The sequence below is a fragment of the Aspergillus niger genome, assembly GCF_000002855.4.
Source record: "Aspergillus niger supercontig An02".
NCBI classification, from domain to species: Eukaryota; Fungi; Ascomycota; class Eurotiomycetes; order Eurotiales; family Aspergillaceae; genus Aspergillus; species Aspergillus niger.
Window position 1 is genome coordinate 518,082 of NT_166519.1, and position 22,695 is coordinate 540,776.

Consider the following 22,695-nt stretch of genomic DNA (forward strand, 5'->3'; position numbering starts at 1 on the left):
GCTCAACGCAGTCTAGTCTCTCTCCCCGGACGAGATCGGAGGCTTGTCTCCTCCTGTATGGTAACTGCATTACCACTCCGATGAGTGTGACAGCCAGTCGCTTATCGCCGATAAGGTCATCATTACCGGCACACTTGCCCCGGATACACAGGCACGTGACTTTTATGCATCCCCATCACGTGGAGTACATCCCCAGACATTGTGTGGAGGGAAAGCATAATACTGAAACTACATTTGGCAGGTACGACCTCTCTCTGAACAACTACTAGTCTGTAAAGCAATATAGTCATAGCCTTAAAATCACCTCATGGTGCTGTTAATGTAGCCGACTCTGCTGGACGCGCGTAAGAATCAACCATCCGCTAGATTCCCGGCACATGACGAAGGCGGCGAACCTCCGCGGCTTCTCCTCCTGCCATTCCGTCTTCATCTTCCAGTATCTCCAGGCTGGTTATTATCATCCCGTCTCCTGCATCAGGATCAAATATAGTCTTTAGTGAGAGGGAGTGACACTCTTCTTCATCCATCATGGGTGCCCTCTTATCTCTGCCTCTGCTGGCTCTTCCCAGCGCCAGCACGGTACGTGCGCCTCCATCACCGCCATCTAATCCCCCCACTGACATCAAGGTAGCTCATCACCCTCGCGACATCGTGCTGCGGCGCAGCGACCTGCTCGGCAGTATGTAGTGCATGCGGGAAGTTTCAGAACAGGTCAGCGACATCCAAACACAGAACAAGCCTCGCGCCCCATAATGATGGACCTGGCTGACATTAGGCACCAACTAACAGTATGGCTACGAGAATCGCCTATGCCTTCATCCTCTTGTTCAATTCGATCATCTCCTGGATAATGCTCACGCCATGGGCGCTCAAAAAGTTACAACACATGACGTTAGATTATATGGAAATCAGATGCGATGGGAAAGAATGCTATGGTTGGGTGGCCGTTCATCGAATCAATTTTGGTCTTGGGCTCTTCCATTTGATCCTCGCCTTCATGCTGCTTGGAGTCAGGTCCTCCAAAGATGGCCGTGCGGTCCTTCAGAATGGGTTCTGGGGTCCCAAGATCATCTTGTGGCTTGCGCTCGTTGTGGCATCATTCTTCATCCCCGAGTCGTTTTTCTTCGTCTACGGTCACTATATCGCCTTTATCTGCGCCATGCTGTTCCTCCTGCTGGGTCTAATTCTCCTGGTAGATCTGGCGCATTCATGGGCGGAATTGTGCCTGCAGAAGATTGAAGATAGTGATTCACGCACGTGGCGTGGCCTTCTGATCGGCTCTACTGTGGGCATGTACGTTGCATCTCTCGTCATGACGGTCTTGATGTATGTCTTTTTTGCCCACAGCGGATGCGCCATGAACCAGGCTGCGATTACTGTAAGTTTGCTGCGTCCTCTACAGTCTGTCATCTGCCATCTTTGGCCCCGTGCTTACTTTTCGCAATAGATTAATCTTGTTGTCTTCCTTATTATTTCGATCATCTCGGTGCAGCCCATGGTGCAGGAATCCAACCCCAGAGCAGGATTGGCCCAGGCCGCCATGGTTACAGTTTATTGCACCTATCTCACCATGTCCGCGGTGTCCATGGAGCCAGATGACCGTCACTGTAACCCTCTGATTCGTGCGCGAGGCACCAGAACGGCTAGTATCGTTTTGGGCGCGATTGTCACCATGGCTACCATCGCGTATACGACCACCCGCGCGGCCACCCAGGGCATTGCGCTAGGCTCCCAAGGGGGGCACAACTACTCGCAGCTGGGATCGGATGACAACGAGCATGGTCTTGTGACCCAGCAGCCAACCACTCGCCGCGAGATGCGGGCCGAGGCTCTTCGGGCGGCTGTTGAGAGTGGCGCTTTGCCCGCCAGTGCGCTGGATGACAGCGACGACGAATCCGACGAGTATGACACCAAGGACGACGAAAAGGGATCGACGCAGTATAATTACTCTTTGTTCCATATCATCTTCTTCCTGGCGACCACCTGGGTCGCTACCTTGCTGACCCAGAACTTGGACCCGGAGGCCGTCGACGACTTTGCGCCCGTTGGCCGCACCTACTGGGCTAGCTGGGTGAAGATCATCAGTGCCTGGGTGTGCTATGGAATTTACCTGTGGACCCTGATCGCACCGGTGGTTCTGCCGGACCGCTTTGACACCTACTGATCGTGGGGGTGAATAGAAAGATCACGTATAACCGGGAGTTGGGCGTTGAACAGCGATATTTCTTTTTTTTCTCGTAGTTGTACAGTTTCCTGCCGTTCTGCGTCATAGTTGGTGCTGCGATGCCGCAACTGAAATGGTCTATTATTATTCTGCAACATACCATACTCAGCTGTTATTGTCTTTGAAGAACCTTCATGTATCATAGTACAGTCTGTCAAGTGCACAAGAATGATATTGATGTTATTGGAACTGGTTGTTGTATGTGCTTGTAGATGTAGAAACTCCTGCCGCCCGGAGATCCGCTTATCGCAGCCTCCGCGTAAAGTGGCCGGCGAGCGCGTGTCACCGCGTTTTCTGCCCCCTCAAGTTTCAATTTCACCATGGCATGAACATGGCGACCATCAAGGCCATCGAGGCCCGCTCAGTATGTCTACTTGATGTTTATTCTGAGATCTCTTCTAATACATACACTACAGATCCATCAAATCCAATCCGGTCAAGTCATTGTTGACTTGTGCTCCGTTGCAAAGGAACTGGTCGAAAACAGTCTCGATGCCGGAGCAACCTCGATAGGTACTACAACAGCCAAATTCTAGCACACGTTGCAAGCCATAGATTGACATCGCTGATTATGATCTAAATTATTCCAGAAATCCGCTTCAAAAACAATGGCTTAGACTTAATCGAAGTCCAAGACAACGGCAGCGGAATCTCCCCCGATAACTACGCCAACGTCGCATTAAAGCACTACACCTCCAAACTCTCCTCCTACGAAGACCTCACCACGCTTCACACCTTCGGTTTCCGTGGCGAAGCGCTATCTTCCCTATGCGCATTATCCGACTTCCGCATTACCACGGCGCAAGCAAACCAAGCTCCCAAAGCCACCCGACTTGATTTCGAACCCTCCGGGAAATTGAAAAAGACGCAGATCGTCGCGGGGCAGAAAGGCACGACGGCCTCGGTGGAGAGTATCTTCAAGGGATTGCCGGTGCGACGGCGGGAGCTGGAGAAGAATATCAAGCGCGAATATGGCAAGGTCTTGAACCTGTTACATGCGTATGCGTGCGTCAGCACAGGGGTGCGCTTCAGCGTCCGGAATTCGGTGGGCAAAACGAAGAATGTGGTCGTGTTTAGCACGAACGGAAATCAGACGACCAAGGAGAATATTGCCAATGTGTATGGGGCGAAGACACTTCTGGCGCTGATTCCGCTGGATTTGGCACTGGAGTTTGAGCCGTCTGCTGCGGCAGGGAGGAGAATCACTGGGTCTGGGGAGTTGAACAAGCTCACAGTTCGCGGACATGTCTCGAAACCGGTATTTGGGGAGGGGAGACAGACACCGGATCGGCAGATGTTCTTTGTGAATTCTCGGCCGTGCGGGTTGCCGCAGATTGCAAAGGCGTTTAATGAGGTGTATAAGTCGTTCAACGTGTCTCAGTCGCCGTTTGTGTTTGCAGATTTCCATATGGATACAAACGCTTATGACGTTAATGTGTCGCCGGATAAGCGGACCATTCTGTTGCATGATGCGGGAGCGCTGATTGATTCGCTGAAGGAGTCGCTTGTGCAATTGTTTGAGTCGTCGGATCAGACGGTGCCTCAGTCGTTGGTTGTGGGGTCGAAGCCTGCCCCTACCCTCAAACAACGCTTGGGAAGCTTGCAGACTCAGACTCAGAGTCCGAACCGGCCTGCAGTGGAGGATGCGGACTCCTCGGCGGCTGATGATCGGGAACCTGTGGGAAGCCAGGGGACCGGTGAAGTACAGTCGAGCTCACAGGATCGGATGAAGAGCTTCTTGAGCGGTCTTGGTGCCCGTGGCAGCAGCCCAGTTGTCTCCTCCCCTGCAGGCCGGGGTGCATCAAGCGTACGAGACCAGCCTATGCCTTCGTCACCTCAGGATCATCCTGAACCGATGGAAGAGGACAATGACCTCTTCGTAAGACAGGACTCTCCTGCCGAGCCACAGCCTCCCACACAAGGGGAAATCGCGGAAGAAGCTCCTCGACAGCGTGAAGATAATAACTCGTCACAGGACACAGCTCCTAAAGAACCCTCGGTGTCGATGCAGGTAGTCGACCCTTTGGAGGAGACACCAAATACTATCCAAAATGCGTTTGATCGCATGCGACCAAGGCGAATGCCTCCTGAGATGGCTACCATTACTATCGGCAACAGGACCGTTACATCTATGGTGGGAAGTGGGTTGCCCAGAAAGCGATCTGTAGGTGCCGGTGATGCCACTGGCCCTACGACACGTAGAAGACGGATACACACCCCTTCTCACCCTAGCATATTCGGCAAGCACATGAGAGATTTTGCTGCTCCAGGCTCGCAATTGGACCCGGAGAGTGAGGACGAGGAAATCCTGGATGAGGAAGCAGAAGATGCAATTGAGGAAAGCGAAGAGGAAGAAGAGCCTGAAGAGCAAGAAAGTGAAATCGAGGATGAAGAGGAAGATGATGAATCTCAATCTTATACGCCGTCAAACCATGAAGATGATCAACCTCCCGAAGATGTTAGCAGTGAACACCATCACCACGAAGCCAGCAATGGTAATGAACCTCAAAGTTCACAACAACTTGGCTCCTCGGAGCACAACATAAGCGAAGAAGAAAAAAAGCGCCACGAAGAAGCCGAAGTCCAACGGCTCATCCAGGAAGCGGAGGACAGAGCAGCATTGCCACAGGGCAACAATATCCATCGTGCGAACAAGATGAATAAGGGAGCTGCTCACCGCGACTCTACTGTGCAGCTAATGAGTACTATCGATGGCTCTCTTTCTAAGATACGCTCACAACTAGGGCAGCTACAGGAAAGCCTTCGTCGTTGGGAAGAGCACCACGGTCCCTCCCAGAGTGAAGATGAGACAGCAGCGCCACAAGAAACGGCAGAGGAAAGACTGTCTCTAACGGTTAGCAAAGACGACTTTGCCAACATGCGGATTGTCGGGCAGTTCAATCTAGGGTTCATCCTGGCTACGCGGTCATCCACCGATGACTCGGGGCCTGGATCATCAGCAAAAGACGAACTCTTCATCATTGACCAGCATGCATCTGATGAAAAGTTCAACTTCGAACGACTGCAGGCAGAAACCGTGGTGCAGAATCAGCGCCTCGTCCAACCGAAGCGCCTCGATCTCACCGCAGTAGAGGAGGAAATTGTCATTGAGAACCAAGCCGCGCTGGAAAAGAACGGCTTTATTGTAGAAGTGGACGAAAGCGGAGACGAGCCTATCGGGCGCCGCTGCAAGTTAGTCTCGCTGCCTTTGAGCAAAGAAGTGGTCTTTGGGGTTCGGGATCTGGAGGAGCTCATTGTCCTTTTGTCGGAGACACCTACCAACGCTGCACGGTCAGCGACAGGGATGTATATACCGCGTCCGAGCAAAGTGCGGAAGATGTTCGCCATGCGGGCCTGTCGGTCGAGCATCATGATTGGCAAGACTTTGACGGTCAAGCAGATGCAGAAGGTGGTGCAGAACATGGGCACCATAGATAAGCCGTGGAACTGTCCCCATGGCCGGCCGACTATGAGACACTTGATGAGTTTGGGGCAATGGAATGAATGGGATGAGCTGGATGACGAGGAAGACCAACCGGTAGATTCCTTGGATATATGGCGAGGGTTTTACCAGGAAATGGCTGCACATAGTGAGGAGGAGGCTGAGGAAGCGGAGGAGTAGATCTAAGCCTGGTTGCTCAGGTTCAGGTACTTTTGGATAACACGATAGACCAACGGAGTCATTGGAGATATTTACGAATTGGCCCACATCATCTCATCTCATCTACGATTGCCTTTATCACTCTTTGAGTAACGCTTCACCTTCCGACTAAAGTTTGGTCAAAGACAATTACTTTACTGATCATAACTGGATAATTAGCTACCAGCTCATATTAAATGCGATAAAATTGCAACACGCGACCCAGATCGCTGCTCCATCCGAGCGCCTGGATGCATAAATGAGGGACCCTCGGGATCGCCATCCGAAAGGATAGACGCACGATAACAGTCGGTCCCTACGCCGAAACTATCTCAGTGGCTGATGCATCATGGCCATCTCTTGGCCACTTATCAAGTAGCACGACACGTCACGATTGGATGCAGCTGCAGCTCTCCTTGCAGTTGCAATTGGGATTGCGGGGATGCTACAATCCCCGCTCGGGACTCCTCCCGACAGCTGCTCTACAAATACCCTGCCTGGAACTGATCTCGCCTATACCATCAGTACATACAAAAGCGATAGACCGTCATGCGGACACTCTCCTTTCCACTTCGCGTGCGCGCCTCAATTCTGCACACCAGCCGGAGGGCAGGTCAGCCGCTGCGAGCCCTGAGTCTATGGCATCCTCCCAAGTTCGAGAATGAGAAGCCAGTAAGTGTTAAGTTTAAACGCATCACAGCTCCTGTCATGCTTCGATGCTAAAATGACCACTAACAACTGCAGCTTGACTACGCAAAAGGCTCACCTGAGAGGGCCGAGTTGACGCAAGCCCTACAGAAATTGAAGAGCGAGATGCCCTTCAATATCCCACTCACCATCAATGGCTCCACAGTGAGTCACCTCACTTCTAAATAAGCCCACGCAGCTAACAATCCAGACACAAACCATCAAATCCCAAGTCCAACAGAACCCCTCACGCCACAACGAGGTCGTTGCCGAATATGCATCCGCAACGCCCGAGCAGGTCAACACCGCCGTGGACGCAGCCCTCAAGGCCAAACCAGCCTGGGAGGCCATGCCCTTCGAGGACCGCGCCGCCATCTTCCTGCGCGCCTCTGAGCTCATTGCAGGCAGATATCGCTCTGAAATCGTCGCTGCTACCATGTTAGGCCAGGGAAAGAACATTTGGCAAGCCGAGATCGATGCCGCCGCCGAGACAGTGGACTTCTTCCGCCACTACATCCAAGAGTGCTGGTCACTCTTCGCGCAGCAGCCCAAAGTCCACCTGCCCGGCACCTGGAACAAGCTCGAATACCGACCTTTGGAAGGATTTGTCTACGCCATCGCCCCATTCAACTTCACCGCACTAGGCGCGACCCTCATCGGCCCAGCCGCCCTCCTAGGCAACGTCGTTATCTGGAAACCGTCCGACTCTGCCCTCCACGCCAGCTGGCTCCTGCACCAGATTCTCCTCGAAGCCGGTCTCCCCAAGGACGTAATCCAGTTCCTCCCCGGCGACGCCGAACAAGTAACCAACACGATCCTCCACCGCCCCGAATTCGGCGCCCTCACCTTCATCGGCTCCACGCAAGTCTTCAAAGGCCTGCAGAAGAAGATCGGCAATGCCATCGGCGAGGGAATTTACAACTCCTACCCACGTGTGATCGGTGAAACTGGTGGCAAGAACTGGGGTCTCGTGCACCCCTCAGCGGACATCACCAACGCAGCCCTGAACACCATTCGTGGCGCGTTCGAATACCAGGGCCAGAAATGCTCCGCCAATTCCCGCATCTACGTCGCAGAATCCGTCTGGCCTGCTTTCCAGCAAACGTTAAAGGACCACCTCTCCCGCCTGTCTGTCGGCCCGGTCGACGAATACGCCCACTTCATTAACCCCGTCATCCACGAACGCGCCTTCGACCGTCTTGCGGAGGTCATTCACGCCGCGCGCACCGATCCCGAACTCGAACTCGTTGCTGGCGGCATCGCCGACAAGAGTCAGGGATACTACGTACACCCGACTGTTTACCGCACAACGAACCCGAAGCATGAGATCATGTCCCGGGAACTATTCGGCCCCATTCTAGGCGTATACGTGTACCCAGACAATGAGTGGGAGGAAACGCTGAAGCTAGTGGACGGGACATCGCGCTACGCCTTGACGGGGAGTATCTATGCGAAGGACCCATACGCGTCGCGACAGGCGCAGACAGCGCTGCGTCATGCGGCGGGCATGCTGTATCTGAATACGAAGTGTACGGGTTCGACGGTCGCGCAGCAGCCGTTTGGAGGAAGTCGAGATTCCGGAACGAATGACAAGACGGGCACAATGGCGCATTTGCAGCGGTTCGTGAGTGTCAGGACGATTAAAGAGGAGTTTGGGAGCTTGGAGGAGGTGGAGTATCCTTCTAATGTTGTGTGATGCTGTAGCTTGTCGATAGTAAATCAACGTAAACTACGATCGTCCTTCTTCGATTCTATCATATGATTCTTATTAGTAGTAGTAGTAGTAGTAGTAGTAGTAGTAGTAGTAGTAGTAGTAGTAGTACTGCATTATTTGGGAAACTCTGGCAAGTTTGTATACCACGGGTTGGTTATACCGAGATATAATATCACAGGAAAATGAACTTTCATCAAGCTCCTGAGCATGTCAATGAGTAGTATGTATTTTGATAAATACTAATTAAACGTGACAAGTATGCTATACTATGTAGCTGACAAATTAAATCAAAAAATGTGAGAAGTTACAAATCTTCGAAAACAAGCATGACGCAGATACAGAACTGCAAAGGGAGCCCAGTTCGCCCTAAGATTTCCTGCCACTGCCATGGCAATTTCAATTAATATACGGAGGAAATGGCCCACATTCTTGCAGCCCCGACGGAAAGACCTTTGCAAAAAAAAGCTCAAGCTTGGCTCATTTCATGCATATCTGCAGGCAAGGCAAGGGGAAAAGAATCCGTAGGGCCATGTGGAGTCTTTTCTTCACGGGCGGAATGCACATACCATCTCGACTACTACTACTACTACTACTACTGCTGCTGCTGCTGCTGCTGCTGCTGCTGCTGCTTAAATTGGTTCCTTGTGTGTACTTTCATCGTGACCGGATAACTCTAGGGAGCCCCTTACTTCCAGGCTCTTCTTGTCTCGAAATCACCGTCGAATTCAATTCTAGTCGTGCGCGGTAGCCATGCTCAATTCGATGGGGAATCAATGCCTCTAATAATCCAGAATGATATCTCGGTATGGAGAGAGGTGCAGCACCGCCAGGTGTAGGCAAACCTGCGCACATTCAGGTTCTGGGAGCAGTATTTGCAGGACGTTGCGATAACCAGTCTCAACCTTTCAGGATCAGACAGCGATCTTCCCCTCAATGTCCGTCGAATCATTCCTCTGCCCACACCACCCCGTGCGGTCACCATCTCGTCCTTCGTAAAAGCCGTCTGGGCTGTGGTTCTAGCTCAAGTGACCGGCCAACGGGATCTTGTGTTCGGCCATGTCCTGAATGGGCGCGACACGCCCGTCGCCGGCGTCCATGCTATGTCTGGGCCTTGCGTTACTGTCTGCCTCATTCGCATAACGATCCACTCGCCTTCCAATAACCGAGTCCTCAATTTATTGTATCACGCACAGCACCAATACACGCGGGCTCTGCCATATACCGGCATAGACTTTTAGGCCATTCGCCAGCACTCGACGTCATGGCCCGCGAATACATCTTTCAGCAGCCTTCTAACGTATCGGAATGGCGCCCACAAATCGAACTACAATTTCCAGGGTCATGGATTTATTTTGAGGACTCGGGTAATAGGCAGCTTGCCCCAATTTCATGTAGTGACGGTCCCTTTGCAAGATCGAAATCAACTGATCGTGTACCTTGATATTTCCAGTCGGTTAGGAAATTTGGGAGACATTGAGGATTGTTGGAGAGGTTCTGCTCCGATATTGCGGATCTTAACAATGGGGTGTTTCCTCTTTCAAGAGTTTATTATTGTACAGTAGATAGATGAGAGCATGTAGATGGGGGGTGTTAGTGAAGTGTTGGAATGGGAGCATTTCATCGGAAGATGAAGTTGTTGTATAGTAGTAATAATTTTCCTTTGCTTGATCAAAATTGACGCTTGTACAGTAAATAGTTTCGACTATTAAGCAATATCTATCACTTTTCGTCTTATTGAGACTGCATGATAGACATTCATTGATAGGCGATTAACATTTAAACAGAAGTAGTCCTACTAACCTTGTGCCATCTACACAGTATTGCCTACCACGACCGCTCTCCTGACCGCTAAAAGCGGCAGAATCTCATCGACCTCGCAAGAAAAAGTACGGATATAAGCGGATATAGACGGATATCCATTTCATACAGCTCCGAAAAAGTCAGTCAGCATTCTGTATGTTTTTTGACCGCCTTGGAAAAGTGGCAGAATCGGAGGTGTAACCAGCCATTGCGCCGAATACTTCGTTCTAGCGTGTTGATATTAGAATAGAGTCTTGGATTACGGATGGTGTTTGGTTGAAGCCCTGGAGGGAGAGACTAAGTCCTTCTGTAGGAAAATAGAATAGATATGAATGTTGGATGTGTATATCAATCTTTTTTTTTTCTTCTGCGGTTCTATCATGTCTTCTATAGCATGTGAAATAGTAGTGCGGATAAGACATCCTGATATCCTTCCACAAAGGTGATAAAGACTGTATCAAGTACTCTGTAAGCGAAGAGGATTTCACACGCTGTCCTAATAAGTAAAACATCTGAGTCGTAAACACATCAAAAAGTTCCTCTCACTACTACTAGTAGTAGATAGCTACCACCACTTAAACCACGATGATCCTCCACTTCCATTTCCAGTGGTAGTAGTAGTAGTACCTCCTCCATCCTCAACAGCAGAAGTACTATCAGTACTATTAGTACTCCCCTTCCCCTTCCCAGTCCCATTCCTAGTAATACTACCATTCAGCCCATCCCCACCATTAACATCCTCATCATCATCATCAATTTCATCACCATGATCCCTATCATCACTCCCCTCAACATACTGCAACGTCTGCTCCAAAACCAACAACTCCCTCTCCACCACCTCCGCCCAATTCTGCACATCCCCAATTTCTTTCAACCCGTCCCTCGCCTCCCCCGCCAACTTATCCCAGCTCTCATTCTGCTTCGCCAGTGCAGCTGTATGTGATTCTAGCTCCGCTTGCTGCTTCTCCAGCGCGGAGGCGTTCTCTGTGATGGTGTGCGCGCGCTCCACGAGCGGGGAAGCATGTGTGCCGCCGATGTTGAGCAGCGTTGCGCTGAAGGCGGATTTGGCTTCGAGGGTTTCTTTGCTTTTTTCGGGGGTGGGTTGAGTGGGCATTTTGGGGCGGTGTTGAGGGGGGATTCAAGTCAGTGTGTGTATAGTAAGTACTGGTGGTGCTTGGTTGTTGGTGTGGAGATGGTTGTTTATCTGATAGTAGTAGATAGATCGATAAGAGGGAAATGGTGGGGGGTTTCACGGGTTACTTATGAATGGTTCTTGTGTGAAATAGGACTAGCTCGGTGTGATTTTGAGCCTGGGGCGTGTGGTGAAGGTGGGGGTGCGTGTGCTGAGCACTTCATTATCAACCCCCCAGAACAGCATGCTTCGTATGGCTGGTTAACTGAATAGGACTCATAGCGCACCCTTTTTAATTGTGGAGACCGTAAATAGAATGTCTGCTACTCTTTCGAACTCGAATTCATTGTTGAGATCTAGGTTTTCATGGGCTGTAAGCAACTTGTAGCACGGCTACTTATGTAGAGGTTTGCGATTTACTGGACTGGACCATTACTATACGAATGTTATGTCCACGTCTAGTATTGATTTATACATGAGGTACTAGGCGTGATTGGCGTAGTAGTACTATAGTAGTACCAGTTGAATCTAGTATGATCGAACTCTTCCTGGTCATCCTCTGATCATCCCCTAGTGCGAGCATGTATATACTACTATTAGTGGTACTAGTTAGGATCATCTAGAACCTCCTTCGGCCACGCCAACCACTCCTCCCACTCCTCCCCCAAGCATCCCATAACCTCCAGGATAACAAACTGCCCCGAATCCCCAAACATCCAAAATTCCCGAAATCGATGCAACAAACACGCATAATGAGCCAAAATAATCAGTGCCTCAGGCCGTCTCTGCTCCAAAGACTCCGCGAACTCAATCTTCATCAGGATAGGCCACGTAGTTACCGCATTAATTCCCACATGCAGCTCGTCCCGATTCTCTTCTATAACATTCAAACACGACTGTAACGATTCTACAGCCTCCCTATATATTCCCGTGAGTTCGTTCCCGAGCTTGGCGCTATAGATCAGATTTACAGGCGCTGACAGCCGGGCCCAAGACATCCATTAAATTTATACAGATCTATGCCCACGTTGAAACTTAAACCGAGCGGCGTATCCTGAATCATATGCGAGGCTTTGCTAACAATGGTACGGACACCATGATAAACACGGAAGAAGTGGACGAAGCGGTCGAGGAAGGTATCAAAGTCGCCGCCTCCTTCGCGGTAGACGAGTGTGTCGCAGAGCATGTGGATACCCAGAGTAGCTGCGAAGACGAAGAGATGGACGCAATTCTCTCGTATTACTTGCGGGGAGGACGCTTGGAAAATGGACAACGCGTCGGTTTGTAGCTGGGCTGCGTGGTAGCGGTAGTATTCGCGGCGATCTGGTCGTGCCGTACTTAGGTGTAGGGCACTAAATGCGAGCAGCTCGTTGACTAGATATGGGGCTGTAGTAGGGTCCACACCATCTGCTAGCCATGATATAGATCTGTTGGGGTCGAAGCTGGTGCAGATCTTGGTGTACAAATTGTGGAAGAGCTCGATATGGAGTATGTTCACGGCCTGGCTGCGGAAGGGCGCCTGTGAGGGTTCATTTTCAGGGCTCTCCCGCGGTGTACTCCCGAGAGGTATAGGCGGTGAAGCTGCTCTGGCTGCATGTACTACTGGCCGTGGAGCTGCTGCTCTCAGCAAAGAGCGGCTTCCGTACTCACAGACTCGCTCGGCGCTATGGCAATTCGAGCAAATGGGATGTCTCTCATCGCACTGGAGAGGTTAGTCGGTTCGTAGGGATAACCGGAGCGTAAGCTAATACCTTGACATGGCGCCGCTTACACTCGAGACATCCGTTGCGAGATTTCTTGTGGACTCTCTGTGGCATTCCGAGTGGGTGGCGACAAGTAGGCGAATACTAAGCAGTTGATATCCTGGCGCCTATTGTCCGAAACAGGGGCATTTCGAACGTTCAAGGTTTCCTACCAGGCTAATATGCCGCGTGTGAGATTAACCTTGGCTCGCCCTATAGCGATGGGGCGCAGGGTCCTGTCGAGGAGGATGGAGCAAATGAGAGAGGAAAAAGTCCGCGGGTGCACGGGCCACTCTCTATTATTAACCCAACCCGAGCCCTACTTTCATAGACACGGATCTGAACTGGATGATATAAAGACGAATAGATCTTACTATGCATACAGCTACCAAGCATCACTTTCGAAAACTAACTATAACACTGTCATGGCAAAACTCGAACCTTTTAGCGGCGACTACTATCTATGGGACTATGTCCCTTCCATAGCCGCCTCGATCATCTTCTTCCTCATCTACCTCGCTCTAACTCTATTCCATGTCTGGAAGGCCTGGATAACCCGCGCACGCTTCTGCATCCCCTTCATCATCGGTGGATTCTGTACGTCCTTCCTCTTTTTACCTGTCCCTGCCATCTCGTTCACCATGACCCCTAACCATATGCAATCCACGCAGTTGAAGTAATCGGCTTCGCCGTCCGCGCCGCGTGCACCAACGCAACCGCCAACCTAATCCTCTACATCCTGCAAAGCGTCTTCATCCTAATCGGCCCCGTTCTCTTCTCCGCAAGCGTCTACATGGTCCTAGGCCGTCTGATTCGCAGCGTCAACGCAGAAAAGTACTCCCTCATCCGCATCACCCGAGTAACCAAAGTCTTCGTCACCGGCGACATCCTCTCATTCCTAGTACAGGGCCAAGGCTCAGGGTTAATGGCCACGGACGGCCTAGAGAACATAGCAAAAGCCATCGTGATCATTGGATTGATGATCCAGATCATCATGTTTGGATTCTTCATCGTCGTGGCTACGGTCTTTGAGAAGAGGATGAAGCGCGCGCCGACGAGTCAGGCGCCGTACACGCATCATCTGTACCCTTTGTATGCGGTTAGTTGGCTGATTATGCTCCGCTCTATCTTTCGGGTTTTTGAGTATGCGTTGGGGCAGAAGGGCTATCTTTTGGCGCATGAGTGGCCGCTTTTTGTGTTTGATGCGGTGCCGATGTCTGCTGTGATGGTTGTCTGGGGGTATTGGCATCCTGGGACGTTGAAGGCAGAGGGGGGTCTGGGGGCGCAGCAGGAGGTGGGGATGGGCTGGTATCGGAGTATGGCATAGCTTTACTTACCTTTTAGATATCGTTGCATGCGTTGAGCCATCACAGTTCTTTTTTTTTTCGCTTTGTGTTTTGAAGATGCCGTTGTCAGGATGAATCTATCGTGGAGTTATTGTCAGAGATTATGGCATGTCCGTATATAGAGCAAGCTTAAGAGCCTCGCTATTGCATGCACTTGAGAAATACAAAAAATTCATGTAGGGTCAAGTATATTCTTTACGCTAAGTTGTTTGGCCCTAGTTATTGTAGTAGGTGCGTGTTCAAAGAGCAGTCATAGAGTCACCCGCAGCGCTCACTAGGCTCACGTGGTGTCGAGACAAAAGTTGCGGCCACCATATCAGGCACTGTTAGTAGATAGTTAAGATTAGATCCTCCTTTCATAAGTTTGTTATGAGCACATATCGCCGCGCTAATGCTGCATCTGTCTGTCTGTCTGTTGTCCTACTTGAAACAAATACAACCAAAGATAACATTGTATACATAACGCTGATAATGCAAAGTCAATTTTTACATCAATGAATGTTCCCTTCGCTAACGCCCGCCCGAAATTCATATACTGCCAAATGATACTTATGTATGCTCGCGTATACACTCGAAATAAAGATCAATTACATCCATTACATCCCATCTCTTCCTCGCGTCGACTTTTTACATATTGGCCAGCTCGTGGTCAATTTGTCGGTCGAGGAACGTCCGCTTGTCGCCCATCAACGTCGTTTGTAGTCGCTGTTCGACCAATGCTCGCACTGTTTCTGTTAGCATCTCGTCCTGTCAACTCAATGGAAGATTGACTCACCCTGCTTCTTCGTCACCGTGTCCAAATCTACCTCCGCCAAACAGGCGCGGATCGCCTCGGTGATTGCCCCCTCGTCGGGCCCGCCACTTCCCCGGAAGTCGAATGCACTCACAGGTCGCGATATCCCACCTACCGGGCTGCGCGAGTTAGGCCGCCCAAGCAGGTTCTCCGTGCTCTGCATCAGACCCACGCTGTGGCGGTTTGTCATTCCGTCCGGCACTTGACTAAGGTTGCCCAACGAGCGTGACGCCATATGTCCACTGGCAAACGGCTGGTCCGTGTATCGTGTGAGGCTCGACATGTGCGAGTTGCGGTTACCTGGAGTGTTGGCAAACGGTGCTGGCGACTGTGGCGGCATGTACGGGCTGCCGTGGCGGCCCTGGTGATGCGGGAATCCCGTCAGGATCGTCGACGCCGGCTTCACTGAAGAATAGTTCGAGTGCATGTCATCCATCTCCAGCGCCATATCATCATACCGTCCTCCGTACATCTTCTCTTGGCTCATACCAAAGTCACCGCGCCGTCCCGGCAGGTTGTTGGCCAGCGCGTAGTCATCCCAGCGCTGCAGCGGTACACTGCGCGGGTCGAAGCCCTCGTCGTCCACTGCCACAACGCGCTTGTTGCCCTGTTCTCCAATAACGATACGTGTGCTACCCCAACTGAAGTCATCCTGCTTCCAGAACGAATAGAGCGGCAGAATGAAGTTGTAGATGGGATAGGCACAGATGTAGATGATCATCCAGCCAATGTGCTGCCACTGCCGTTTCAGAAGGAAGATGATCGCCTGGAGACCATACACACCCGCCAAGATAACGATCGAAATCATGGGGAAGGGTCCCGTATGACTGGCAACGCGGTAGATCAGGTAGCCCAGGTAGACACAGGTTGCAGGCAGGATAACCGTTCCAAGAAGATCGACCAACACGACAAACCGCATACTGAACAAGCAGAATCCGCACATATCTTTCAGCGCGGCCACTTCCACTAGGTTGTGTACGGTTGAGTTGATCCAACGCCGACGCTGCGACAGCAACACCGACCAGGTTTCTGGCGCGGCCGTACTGGCGTACGCATCGGGGATGAACTTGTAGGACATTTCCGGGAAGTGCTTCGTCATAAGCGTAGTCAGGAAACGGTCCTCACCGAGCGAGAGGAGGTTCTTTTTATGAAGGGTATCAACGTCATTGTCTGCATACTCCTCGATGACCTTGTCCGAAATGATTAGAGGCTTGCCCTTGTCGGCTGTCCGCAAACGGTACATGCAGAAACTGTTCCTGTTAGTCAATGAGTTTGTCGGAGGATTAAATCAACTTACCATCCAGGAAGACACGTGACACTGCCGAAAAGCGATTCGAACGCCTTGGCCAGGTGATGAGAAATATAGTACTCATACACCTGGATCATCGTCCACCAACTCCGCTCTTCATTTTGCAGGCTAGTCTCACCACAAATACCAGCAATGCGTGCATCATTGGCACAAGCGGCAACCAGACGGTTGAGTGAATCCTCTCGGACACTGGTATCGGCGTCCACCATCAGACAGTATTCGTACAGTTCGGGATCTACACCGATGACATTGTTGATCTGGTGGAATATCTCCAGCTCTAGGGGCGACATGGGGGCACGATGGTGTACCCGATTGAGGAATCGCATCATCATGATCTGCGAGTCACGCTTACCCCTGTTTCCAGGTTTGGGCCGACTTTGCTCCGACTCCTTGCCGACCTTGACAACGACAATATACGGGACCACATTGCCCTCATACTCGTAAAGACCGGAATACACTTTGCCGTAGTTCAGCTGCTCGCTTCCCTGGCCAATCGCCATGCACGGCAACGCTGGGGGATCAACCTTGGGATCGACTCCCAGAATATCGAGAACGATCTTAGGCGTAGGACGATCATTTCCGCCACCAACAATCATACCGTCGCAAATGACGAAGATGAGCTTCCTCTTGTTGTCATACTGAAGAGCCGTGAGGGAGTCGAGACCTTTACGCAGCGCATCCTCACCTTCTGTGTACGCCGGCACATGGCAGATAACGAATTTATCCTGTGGTGCAGGGCGACGCTTGGAGCCAAGTTGAAGGGCACTAACGAACTTAACGAGGATAACAGCGCAGATAAGAACCGTGAACGAGAGAAGAATCCAGTTGTTAACCGTACAGCGGGGGCTGTCGCGGAAATCCACTTTGCCTTTATAGAAGACATAGTCAAGACAGGTCTGTGACTGCTGGAAGTCTGTTGTGTTCTGCCATTTGTCGGTAACATCCTCACCCGCATAATTCTTGAACAAGTCGGTTACAGACGACGGTAGGAAGGCGTAAGTGTCGTCATTATCGAACAATTCGGCGGTATAGAAGTAGTCCGTGAGGTCATAAATCTTATCGTGAACAATGACCCAATACCGTGAACTATCTGTTGCTTGTTTTTGCACGGTGCTCTTCGACCAAACAAGGGGACCCTTGTAATAAGTCTTAATCTTGGGCAAAAAGATGTCCTCATACCAAGTGATGTTATGCAGTTTGGTGGTCGTACTGGGCGTGTGATAAGATCCACAGTAGTGCTCTGCGTTGGGATACTCGAGGGCATTGGTGTTGTTGAATTGCAAGGTGACTGACTGCTCCGTCACGTATGGCGAACAGAAGCGAGTCAACGGAGGGGTGAAATACTGATCCAGGATCTCACCCGCAAATGGCTTCATGTTGCTCGTTGTCGTTTCGATTGAAGAATCACTGTGCTGAAGTCTCCAGAACTTGGTAATGTCGTAAACGTTGCCGTGGATACTGACATAAAAATCGTTGTCGAGAGCATGCCAACTAAGTTGCTTCTCATTCCAAGCTTTGTCCTTGTTCGGACACAGCAGATCGCCGAAGGCAATGATGTAAAAGCAAACCACACCGTTAAATAGCAGAATGATAAGCATAAGAACGAGCTTCTCGCGCCAGGCCATCCGAACATCGGGACGCTTCATCCGGCCGATCCAGCGCAGAGCGAATGAGGGAATCCAGAAAGTCAATGCCCAAACAAAGCCGACCCATATGCGTCGGCCCTGAGTGATGGGCTTCTTTTCAATGTGTTTGGGGTCGCCGACTTCAGGGTCGAGCTCGCCGTTATTATAGTGGGCGTATTCGTCAGAATACGGATTATCCCACTTCCTAGTATCACCCTTGGAGCCGAGACCATAATCGCCACCCATGTTTAGAGTCTGGGGCACACTTGGAGCAATTGATTTGGCGCCTCCATGGAAGCTGGGTGCCAAAGTGCTCTGGCGGTGGTTGAGAAGGTCATCCCGACTGCCCAGAAGGCTGGTGGACTCTGCCATAGGGGTGCCTGCATAATGGGGCATTCCAGCATCGAGCATGGTGTTCCCGTACAGGAAAGGGTTGGCCGTCGCGGGCTCTTCTGGTTTCATGTCAAGCATCGTTTCAGCTTCCCACCATGCACTTTCTCTCATCCAGATTCGCTGGTGGCCCACGAAGGCATCGCCATTGGTCCAGCCCCTCTCCATCAGCCAGCTCTCAACACCATCCCGACCCTCAGCACATCCGAGGCGGTAATAACGGCCGACAAATTCGTCCATGTCGAAATCGGCCGTAAAGTCAAGCTGCCTGAGGCGTCGGTTGGCCCATTCGGCAAGTCTCCATTCCCGCAATTGCCGGGACACGACTCCAGCTGACCAAGCGGCCGTCGGTGTGAAAGTGCTGAGCGTCTCGGGCAGATCGTCAGTCGGATGGACGGAGATATGATGCCAGACTCTGCTGCTTCCCAACGTGGTCGGAAGATCAAACCGGCCCCGCTTCCCAACCGTGATACCTTCGGCTTCAACAGGGAGCAAAAGTTTCCGGAGGAAGGAGTCCATGTCGACTTCCAGCCCAACCTTCTCCAGCACTTCCTGCCGCTTGCCGAGTTCATACTCGCGTTCGTGCCAAGCAGAGCCCGTGGTGATCCCGAGGTCCGCCTCGACTTGGGCTACCGCAGAGGAAACATCGTTTGCAATAGCATGTCCCACAGGAGGGACAGTGACGCCATCCTCCTTCATCTCTGCATTAATACCAGCATTGTCATCGAATACGTTGCGAACTGCCACGGCTTTTCCTAGCGCAGGTCTGGGAATATCCACCACAGTAATGCTGACCGTGTCATCGTCAGTCCACTGGCCGCCCGGACCAGAGCCACCACTGGTGCTAGGGTCATTGTCGAGAATCGCCTGAAGCTCGCTTGAGATGGCCTCGTTGGCTTTCTCGATCACCCAGTCGACCAGTGCCTCGTAAATTCCCGAGATCAGCACTTCGCGATCATCAGTAGAGCAACTGTGAAGCAGAACTTCCGGGTCCAACCCGAGCAGACCGCCAACCTCGTCACATGCTTCCTCAAGATCTTCCTGGTCAACCAGAAAGCCGGTGGCATTACCAAGCTTCAGCAGACCGGCAAGGGTGGACAGGAGACCACGCTGAGCCGCCCCCTTGATGCCGATCGATTTGAGCGCAGCTCTGAAGTCTTCCGCCGCAGCAGCGTCGTCGGCAGCGGGGAGATACGCAGGCGGCGTATATGTGCCCGACTTGCTCAGCAGAGCGTACGAGGAGGCATCTTTCAGGTTCAGAAACTCTCGCTCTGCCGGGGTCGAGATCGAAGCTAGAAGGTAGTAGAACACGTCAAATGCACGATAACCGGCCTCTGTAGGGATATCAAGAAGACCTTTGCGCACATTGATGCCAGACGTGGAGAGTGCCAGTGAGAGGCCTACAACATCACCTTTCAGGTTAATAGAGTAGCGAGCAGAAAGAGCAGAGTACAGGGAGTATGAAGGGTTGAAGGAGGTTACAGCGGACAGGAAGGGTCGGAGAGCTGTAAGAGCGGTAAATGCGATGTTTGGAGTGGTGAGAGGTAGCGCGGTCAGGAAAGGTTCAAATATGGAAGGGGTGGATTGATGGGTTGAGCTGGAACAAGTTAGCATTTGGTCCATGAGGCTGAGAGCTTGGTGCTTACCATAGGACAATGCATCCATCTTCCGCTCGCCTCCGTGCATGCTCCCAAGCTCTGAGTGCTAAATCCCGATCTATCGTCCCTCCTTCTTGACCATTGGCGTTTGCCCGGGTAGCGGTGACCCATGTGTTCACCACCAAGCTCGTTCCTGCATCCAGTTGATAGGGTTGCCCCGAGTTGTAATATGCATGCAGCGCATTTAGCAGCGTTGTTGTCGTCACAGTTGAGGGGGCACTCGGACGGGCCGAGGAAACGCCCGTGGAATGGCTCGAGTAGACGGAGAAGCGATTTGACATGACTATTTCTTGCTTGTCCCAGAACTTGAATAACGATAGTGGTAAGGCGCAGTGCCAATCCGGGGGTCGCTCTTATAACCAGGTTGAACGAGTGGAAGGATATCGAGCGCTGGTCAAAGCATGGGGTGTCGCAAGCTTCACCGAGTGGCAGGCGATGGACGCATGTGAATAAACTCAAACGACGGAAATGCTTCAGAGTTTCTAAAATAAGAGCGGACTTCACTGGAGCTGAATGTCAACGATCGAGATGGATATAGAGGTACAGATCAGCGATCAGGCGATTGGTATCGTTTGAAGCGAACGTTAGAAGCGATGGGCCGTAGCAAATGTTGCCATACGAAAGGCTGCAAATTATTAAGATTATGTTCAAAACACAGAGGCAACGGGCCAGCAGAAGCAACGGAGAATGGAAAGGCAAAGAATCACAGCCAATACTGACAGAAACAGAAAACAACGAACATCAAAGAAGCAGTAGTGAGAGGGGAACTAAACCGACAGAAGACCGAGCAACAGAGCAGAAAGGGAAGAGAGAGAAAGAGAGCGAGAGCATGATGCGAGGCCGCTGACCCCGATCTGTTGTTTGTATGGTATCTCTGGGTTTAGTTTACCACCAACAGCTTAACTGCAGTGGGGATAGGCGGGTACGGCAGGATGAAAATTACCTCTGCAGTGAATGGGTGGGCTGCTTGTTTCAATTGAGGTTCTGTTCCGTCGCCCGGGTTTCTCATTGGTAATCCAAGCCCCCCCAGAAGCCTTGCAATTGCAAAGAAACCCGAGCGAAAAGCACTATGGTTGCTGCTAGCCATCCGCTAGCTAACTCTAACTAAGGCGATAGGTCGTTTAGTAACCGAACTAGGAGCCTCCCGAAAAAGTACACCGTTTCGCCTCCCCCTCGCACACATTTTGCGACTACTGAGTTAGTTAAGTTCGGAGAAATGCGATGAGGGCTTCGAGAAAGCCAATTTGAAAAAGTAGAAAAAGAAAAGAAGAAGAAAAAATAAAAAGGTGTCTCCTGCAGCACGCATACATAGATAACATACATACATTACTGGTGCAGGTAAAGTAGCCATATATCCCTTACACTGAAGTATTGAAAATTTCCCGGGCCAGCATCAGGCTCCCTGAAAATGTCATGTGGCGTGCATCAGTACTTTACAGCCAACCAATGGAGGGGGCTAAAAGGGTCAGATCCATGGCCCTAGACCCTTAAGGACCCTATAAATGGCACACTTTGTCTCACCCGAACTGGGGCCCGATACCCAAATGGGTAGGCCGTATCTCTTCGTACGATACTAGTGAGATTTCTCTCATCCAGCATTCAGCCAGTGCGACTGGATCTACCCGGCAGGACAGCATTCAATGTCTCAGTCAAAGCCAATGGCTGCTGACCATCTTGCCACCACCTCTTATCAACCTTGCCAGCAACATCGTTGGGTCCGTTCTCTTTGTCTCTGCTATTTCTGGATATCCAGCGACTGGAAGCGGAGGGGCAAGCTGTCATATGCTGTGATGGAAAACTACTAAGAGATCATGCATGATTTACGATGGCGCGCCCAGTGCCGGCGGGTCGCCTTGATGTTGTTGTTATTTTTGTTCCAAAGGAGTGCGCCCCTCCGAGAAAAACCTGGCCATTGTTTTCATTCTGCAGCATCCATAATCGTAATACCCGCCCGTGTGACACAGTAGTATTCTCGTAGTCTACTAGATAGGTAAGGTGGTTGTCTGATGCTGATAGTGAAGACCGACTAGTCACGCTGAATATTAGGGAGAAGAATCTAGTAGTGACTAACTATGTAGCTTAGGACTTAGTAATAGATAAATGACTGGTCTGGTATGAAGGGAAACTTTAAGTTGGGTAACCTCATGCTGCACTGGTACAGGTGACGTTTGGCCCTCTCAACAAAAGACAGAGAGTCATTTGAACATGGTCAGTCATTTGTGATCCTGGGTTGCCTTCATCCAGCACGGCTTTTGCAGTAAGAGAGACATTATCTGTGGGGTGGATATGGATGGTAGAAAACTGGATCTTCCAGCGTGTTCTACGGAGTAAGAGCTTTACCGCCGACCAGCAACAAGAAGGGAAATCCCACCCCCTAGTTTCATCAAACAGATCGAATGATCCAATCGGTCCACCCCGACCAGCTGCTTAGCCTGTTTCTTTTATGTTTTCCCGGGCCCCTCAGGGTCTTCTTGGCTCTCTACTATCTCTCTCTCCTCTCTCTCTTCCCCCCTGCTTTTGTGAGTGGTTAGTGGTGATCACTTACGATCTCCCGACCGAGGATATGAGTGAGTTTTTGCTCCAACCTGCTCGCACTCAAATCCCAAACAGTCAAGTCTCCGCTTTCAATACCCAT

The 22,695-nt window shown here is 51.2% G+C and overlaps 8 protein-coding genes across 8 annotated transcripts; 5 read left to right on the forward strand and 3 right to left on the reverse strand.

Moving 5' to 3' along the window:
• Window positions 1–528: 528 nt before the first annotated feature.
• An02g02270 (uncharacterized protein) lies at window positions 529–2,164 on the forward strand (the record flags this gene model as incomplete). Its single annotated transcript, XM_001399331.3, has 4 exons — window positions 529–579; window positions 632–711; window positions 790–1,378; window positions 1,448–2,164. The coding sequence occupies 4 exons, from the start codon at window positions 529–531 to the stop codon at window positions 2,162–2,164; spliced, it is 1,437 nt and encodes a 478-aa protein (XP_001399368.3).
• Window positions 2,165–2,601: 437 nt separating this feature from the next.
• On the forward strand, window positions 2,602–5,846 carry An02g02280 (uncharacterized protein; the record flags this gene model as incomplete). Its single annotated transcript, XM_059746120.1, has 3 exons — window positions 2,602–2,737; window positions 2,815–4,279; window positions 4,838–5,846. 3 exons carry the CDS (start codon window positions 2,602–2,604, stop codon window positions 5,844–5,846), a joined length of 2,610 nt encoding a protein of 869 aa, XP_059606027.1.
• Window positions 5,847–6,413: 567 nt separating this feature from the next.
• Window positions 6,414–8,247, forward strand: An02g02290 (uncharacterized protein; the record flags this gene model as incomplete). Its single annotated transcript, XM_001399333.3, has 3 exons — window positions 6,414–6,536; window positions 6,609–6,716; window positions 6,763–8,247. 3 exons carry the CDS (start codon window positions 6,414–6,416, stop codon window positions 8,245–8,247), a joined length of 1,716 nt encoding a protein of 571 aa, XP_001399370.1.
• Window positions 8,248–8,749: 502 nt separating this feature from the next.
• On the forward strand, window positions 8,750–9,503 carry An02g02300 (uncharacterized protein; the record flags this gene model as incomplete). Its single annotated transcript, XM_059746121.1, has 2 exons — window positions 8,750–9,002; window positions 9,175–9,503. The coding sequence occupies 2 exons, from the start codon at window positions 8,750–8,752 to the stop codon at window positions 9,501–9,503; spliced, it is 582 nt and encodes a 193-aa protein (XP_059606028.1).
• Window positions 9,504–10,452: 949 nt separating this feature from the next.
• Window positions 10,453–11,179, reverse strand: An02g02310 (uncharacterized protein; the record flags this gene model as incomplete). Its single annotated transcript, XM_001399335.3, has 2 exons — window positions 10,453–10,561; window positions 10,635–11,179. The coding sequence occupies 2 exons, from the start codon at window positions 11,177–11,179 to the stop codon at window positions 10,453–10,455; spliced, it is 654 nt and encodes a 217-aa protein (XP_001399372.3).
• Window positions 11,180–12,164: 985 nt separating this feature from the next.
• An02g02320 (uncharacterized protein) lies at window positions 12,165–13,014 on the reverse strand (the record flags this gene model as incomplete). The annotated part of the gene is made up of 2 exons (XM_001399336.3): window positions 12,165–12,899; window positions 12,949–13,014. The coding sequence occupies 2 exons, from the start codon at window positions 13,012–13,014 to the stop codon at window positions 12,165–12,167; spliced, it is 801 nt and encodes a 266-aa protein (XP_001399373.3).
• Window positions 13,015–13,364: 350 nt separating this feature from the next.
• An02g02330 (uncharacterized protein) lies at window positions 13,365–14,266 on the forward strand (the record flags this gene model as incomplete). The annotated part of the gene is made up of 2 exons (XM_001399337.1): window positions 13,365–13,536; window positions 13,611–14,266. The coding sequence occupies 2 exons, from the start codon at window positions 13,365–13,367 to the stop codon at window positions 14,264–14,266; spliced, it is 828 nt and encodes a 275-aa protein (XP_001399374.1).
• Window positions 14,267–14,912: 646 nt separating this feature from the next.
• An02g02340 (uncharacterized protein) lies at window positions 14,913–20,341 on the reverse strand (the record flags this gene model as incomplete). The annotated part of the gene is made up of 4 exons (XM_001399338.3): window positions 14,913–15,010; window positions 15,061–16,328; window positions 16,376–19,999; window positions 20,049–20,341. 4 exons carry the CDS (start codon window positions 20,339–20,341, stop codon window positions 14,913–14,915), a joined length of 5,283 nt encoding a protein of 1,760 aa, XP_001399375.1.
• Window positions 20,342–22,695: the final 2,354 nt, after the last annotated feature.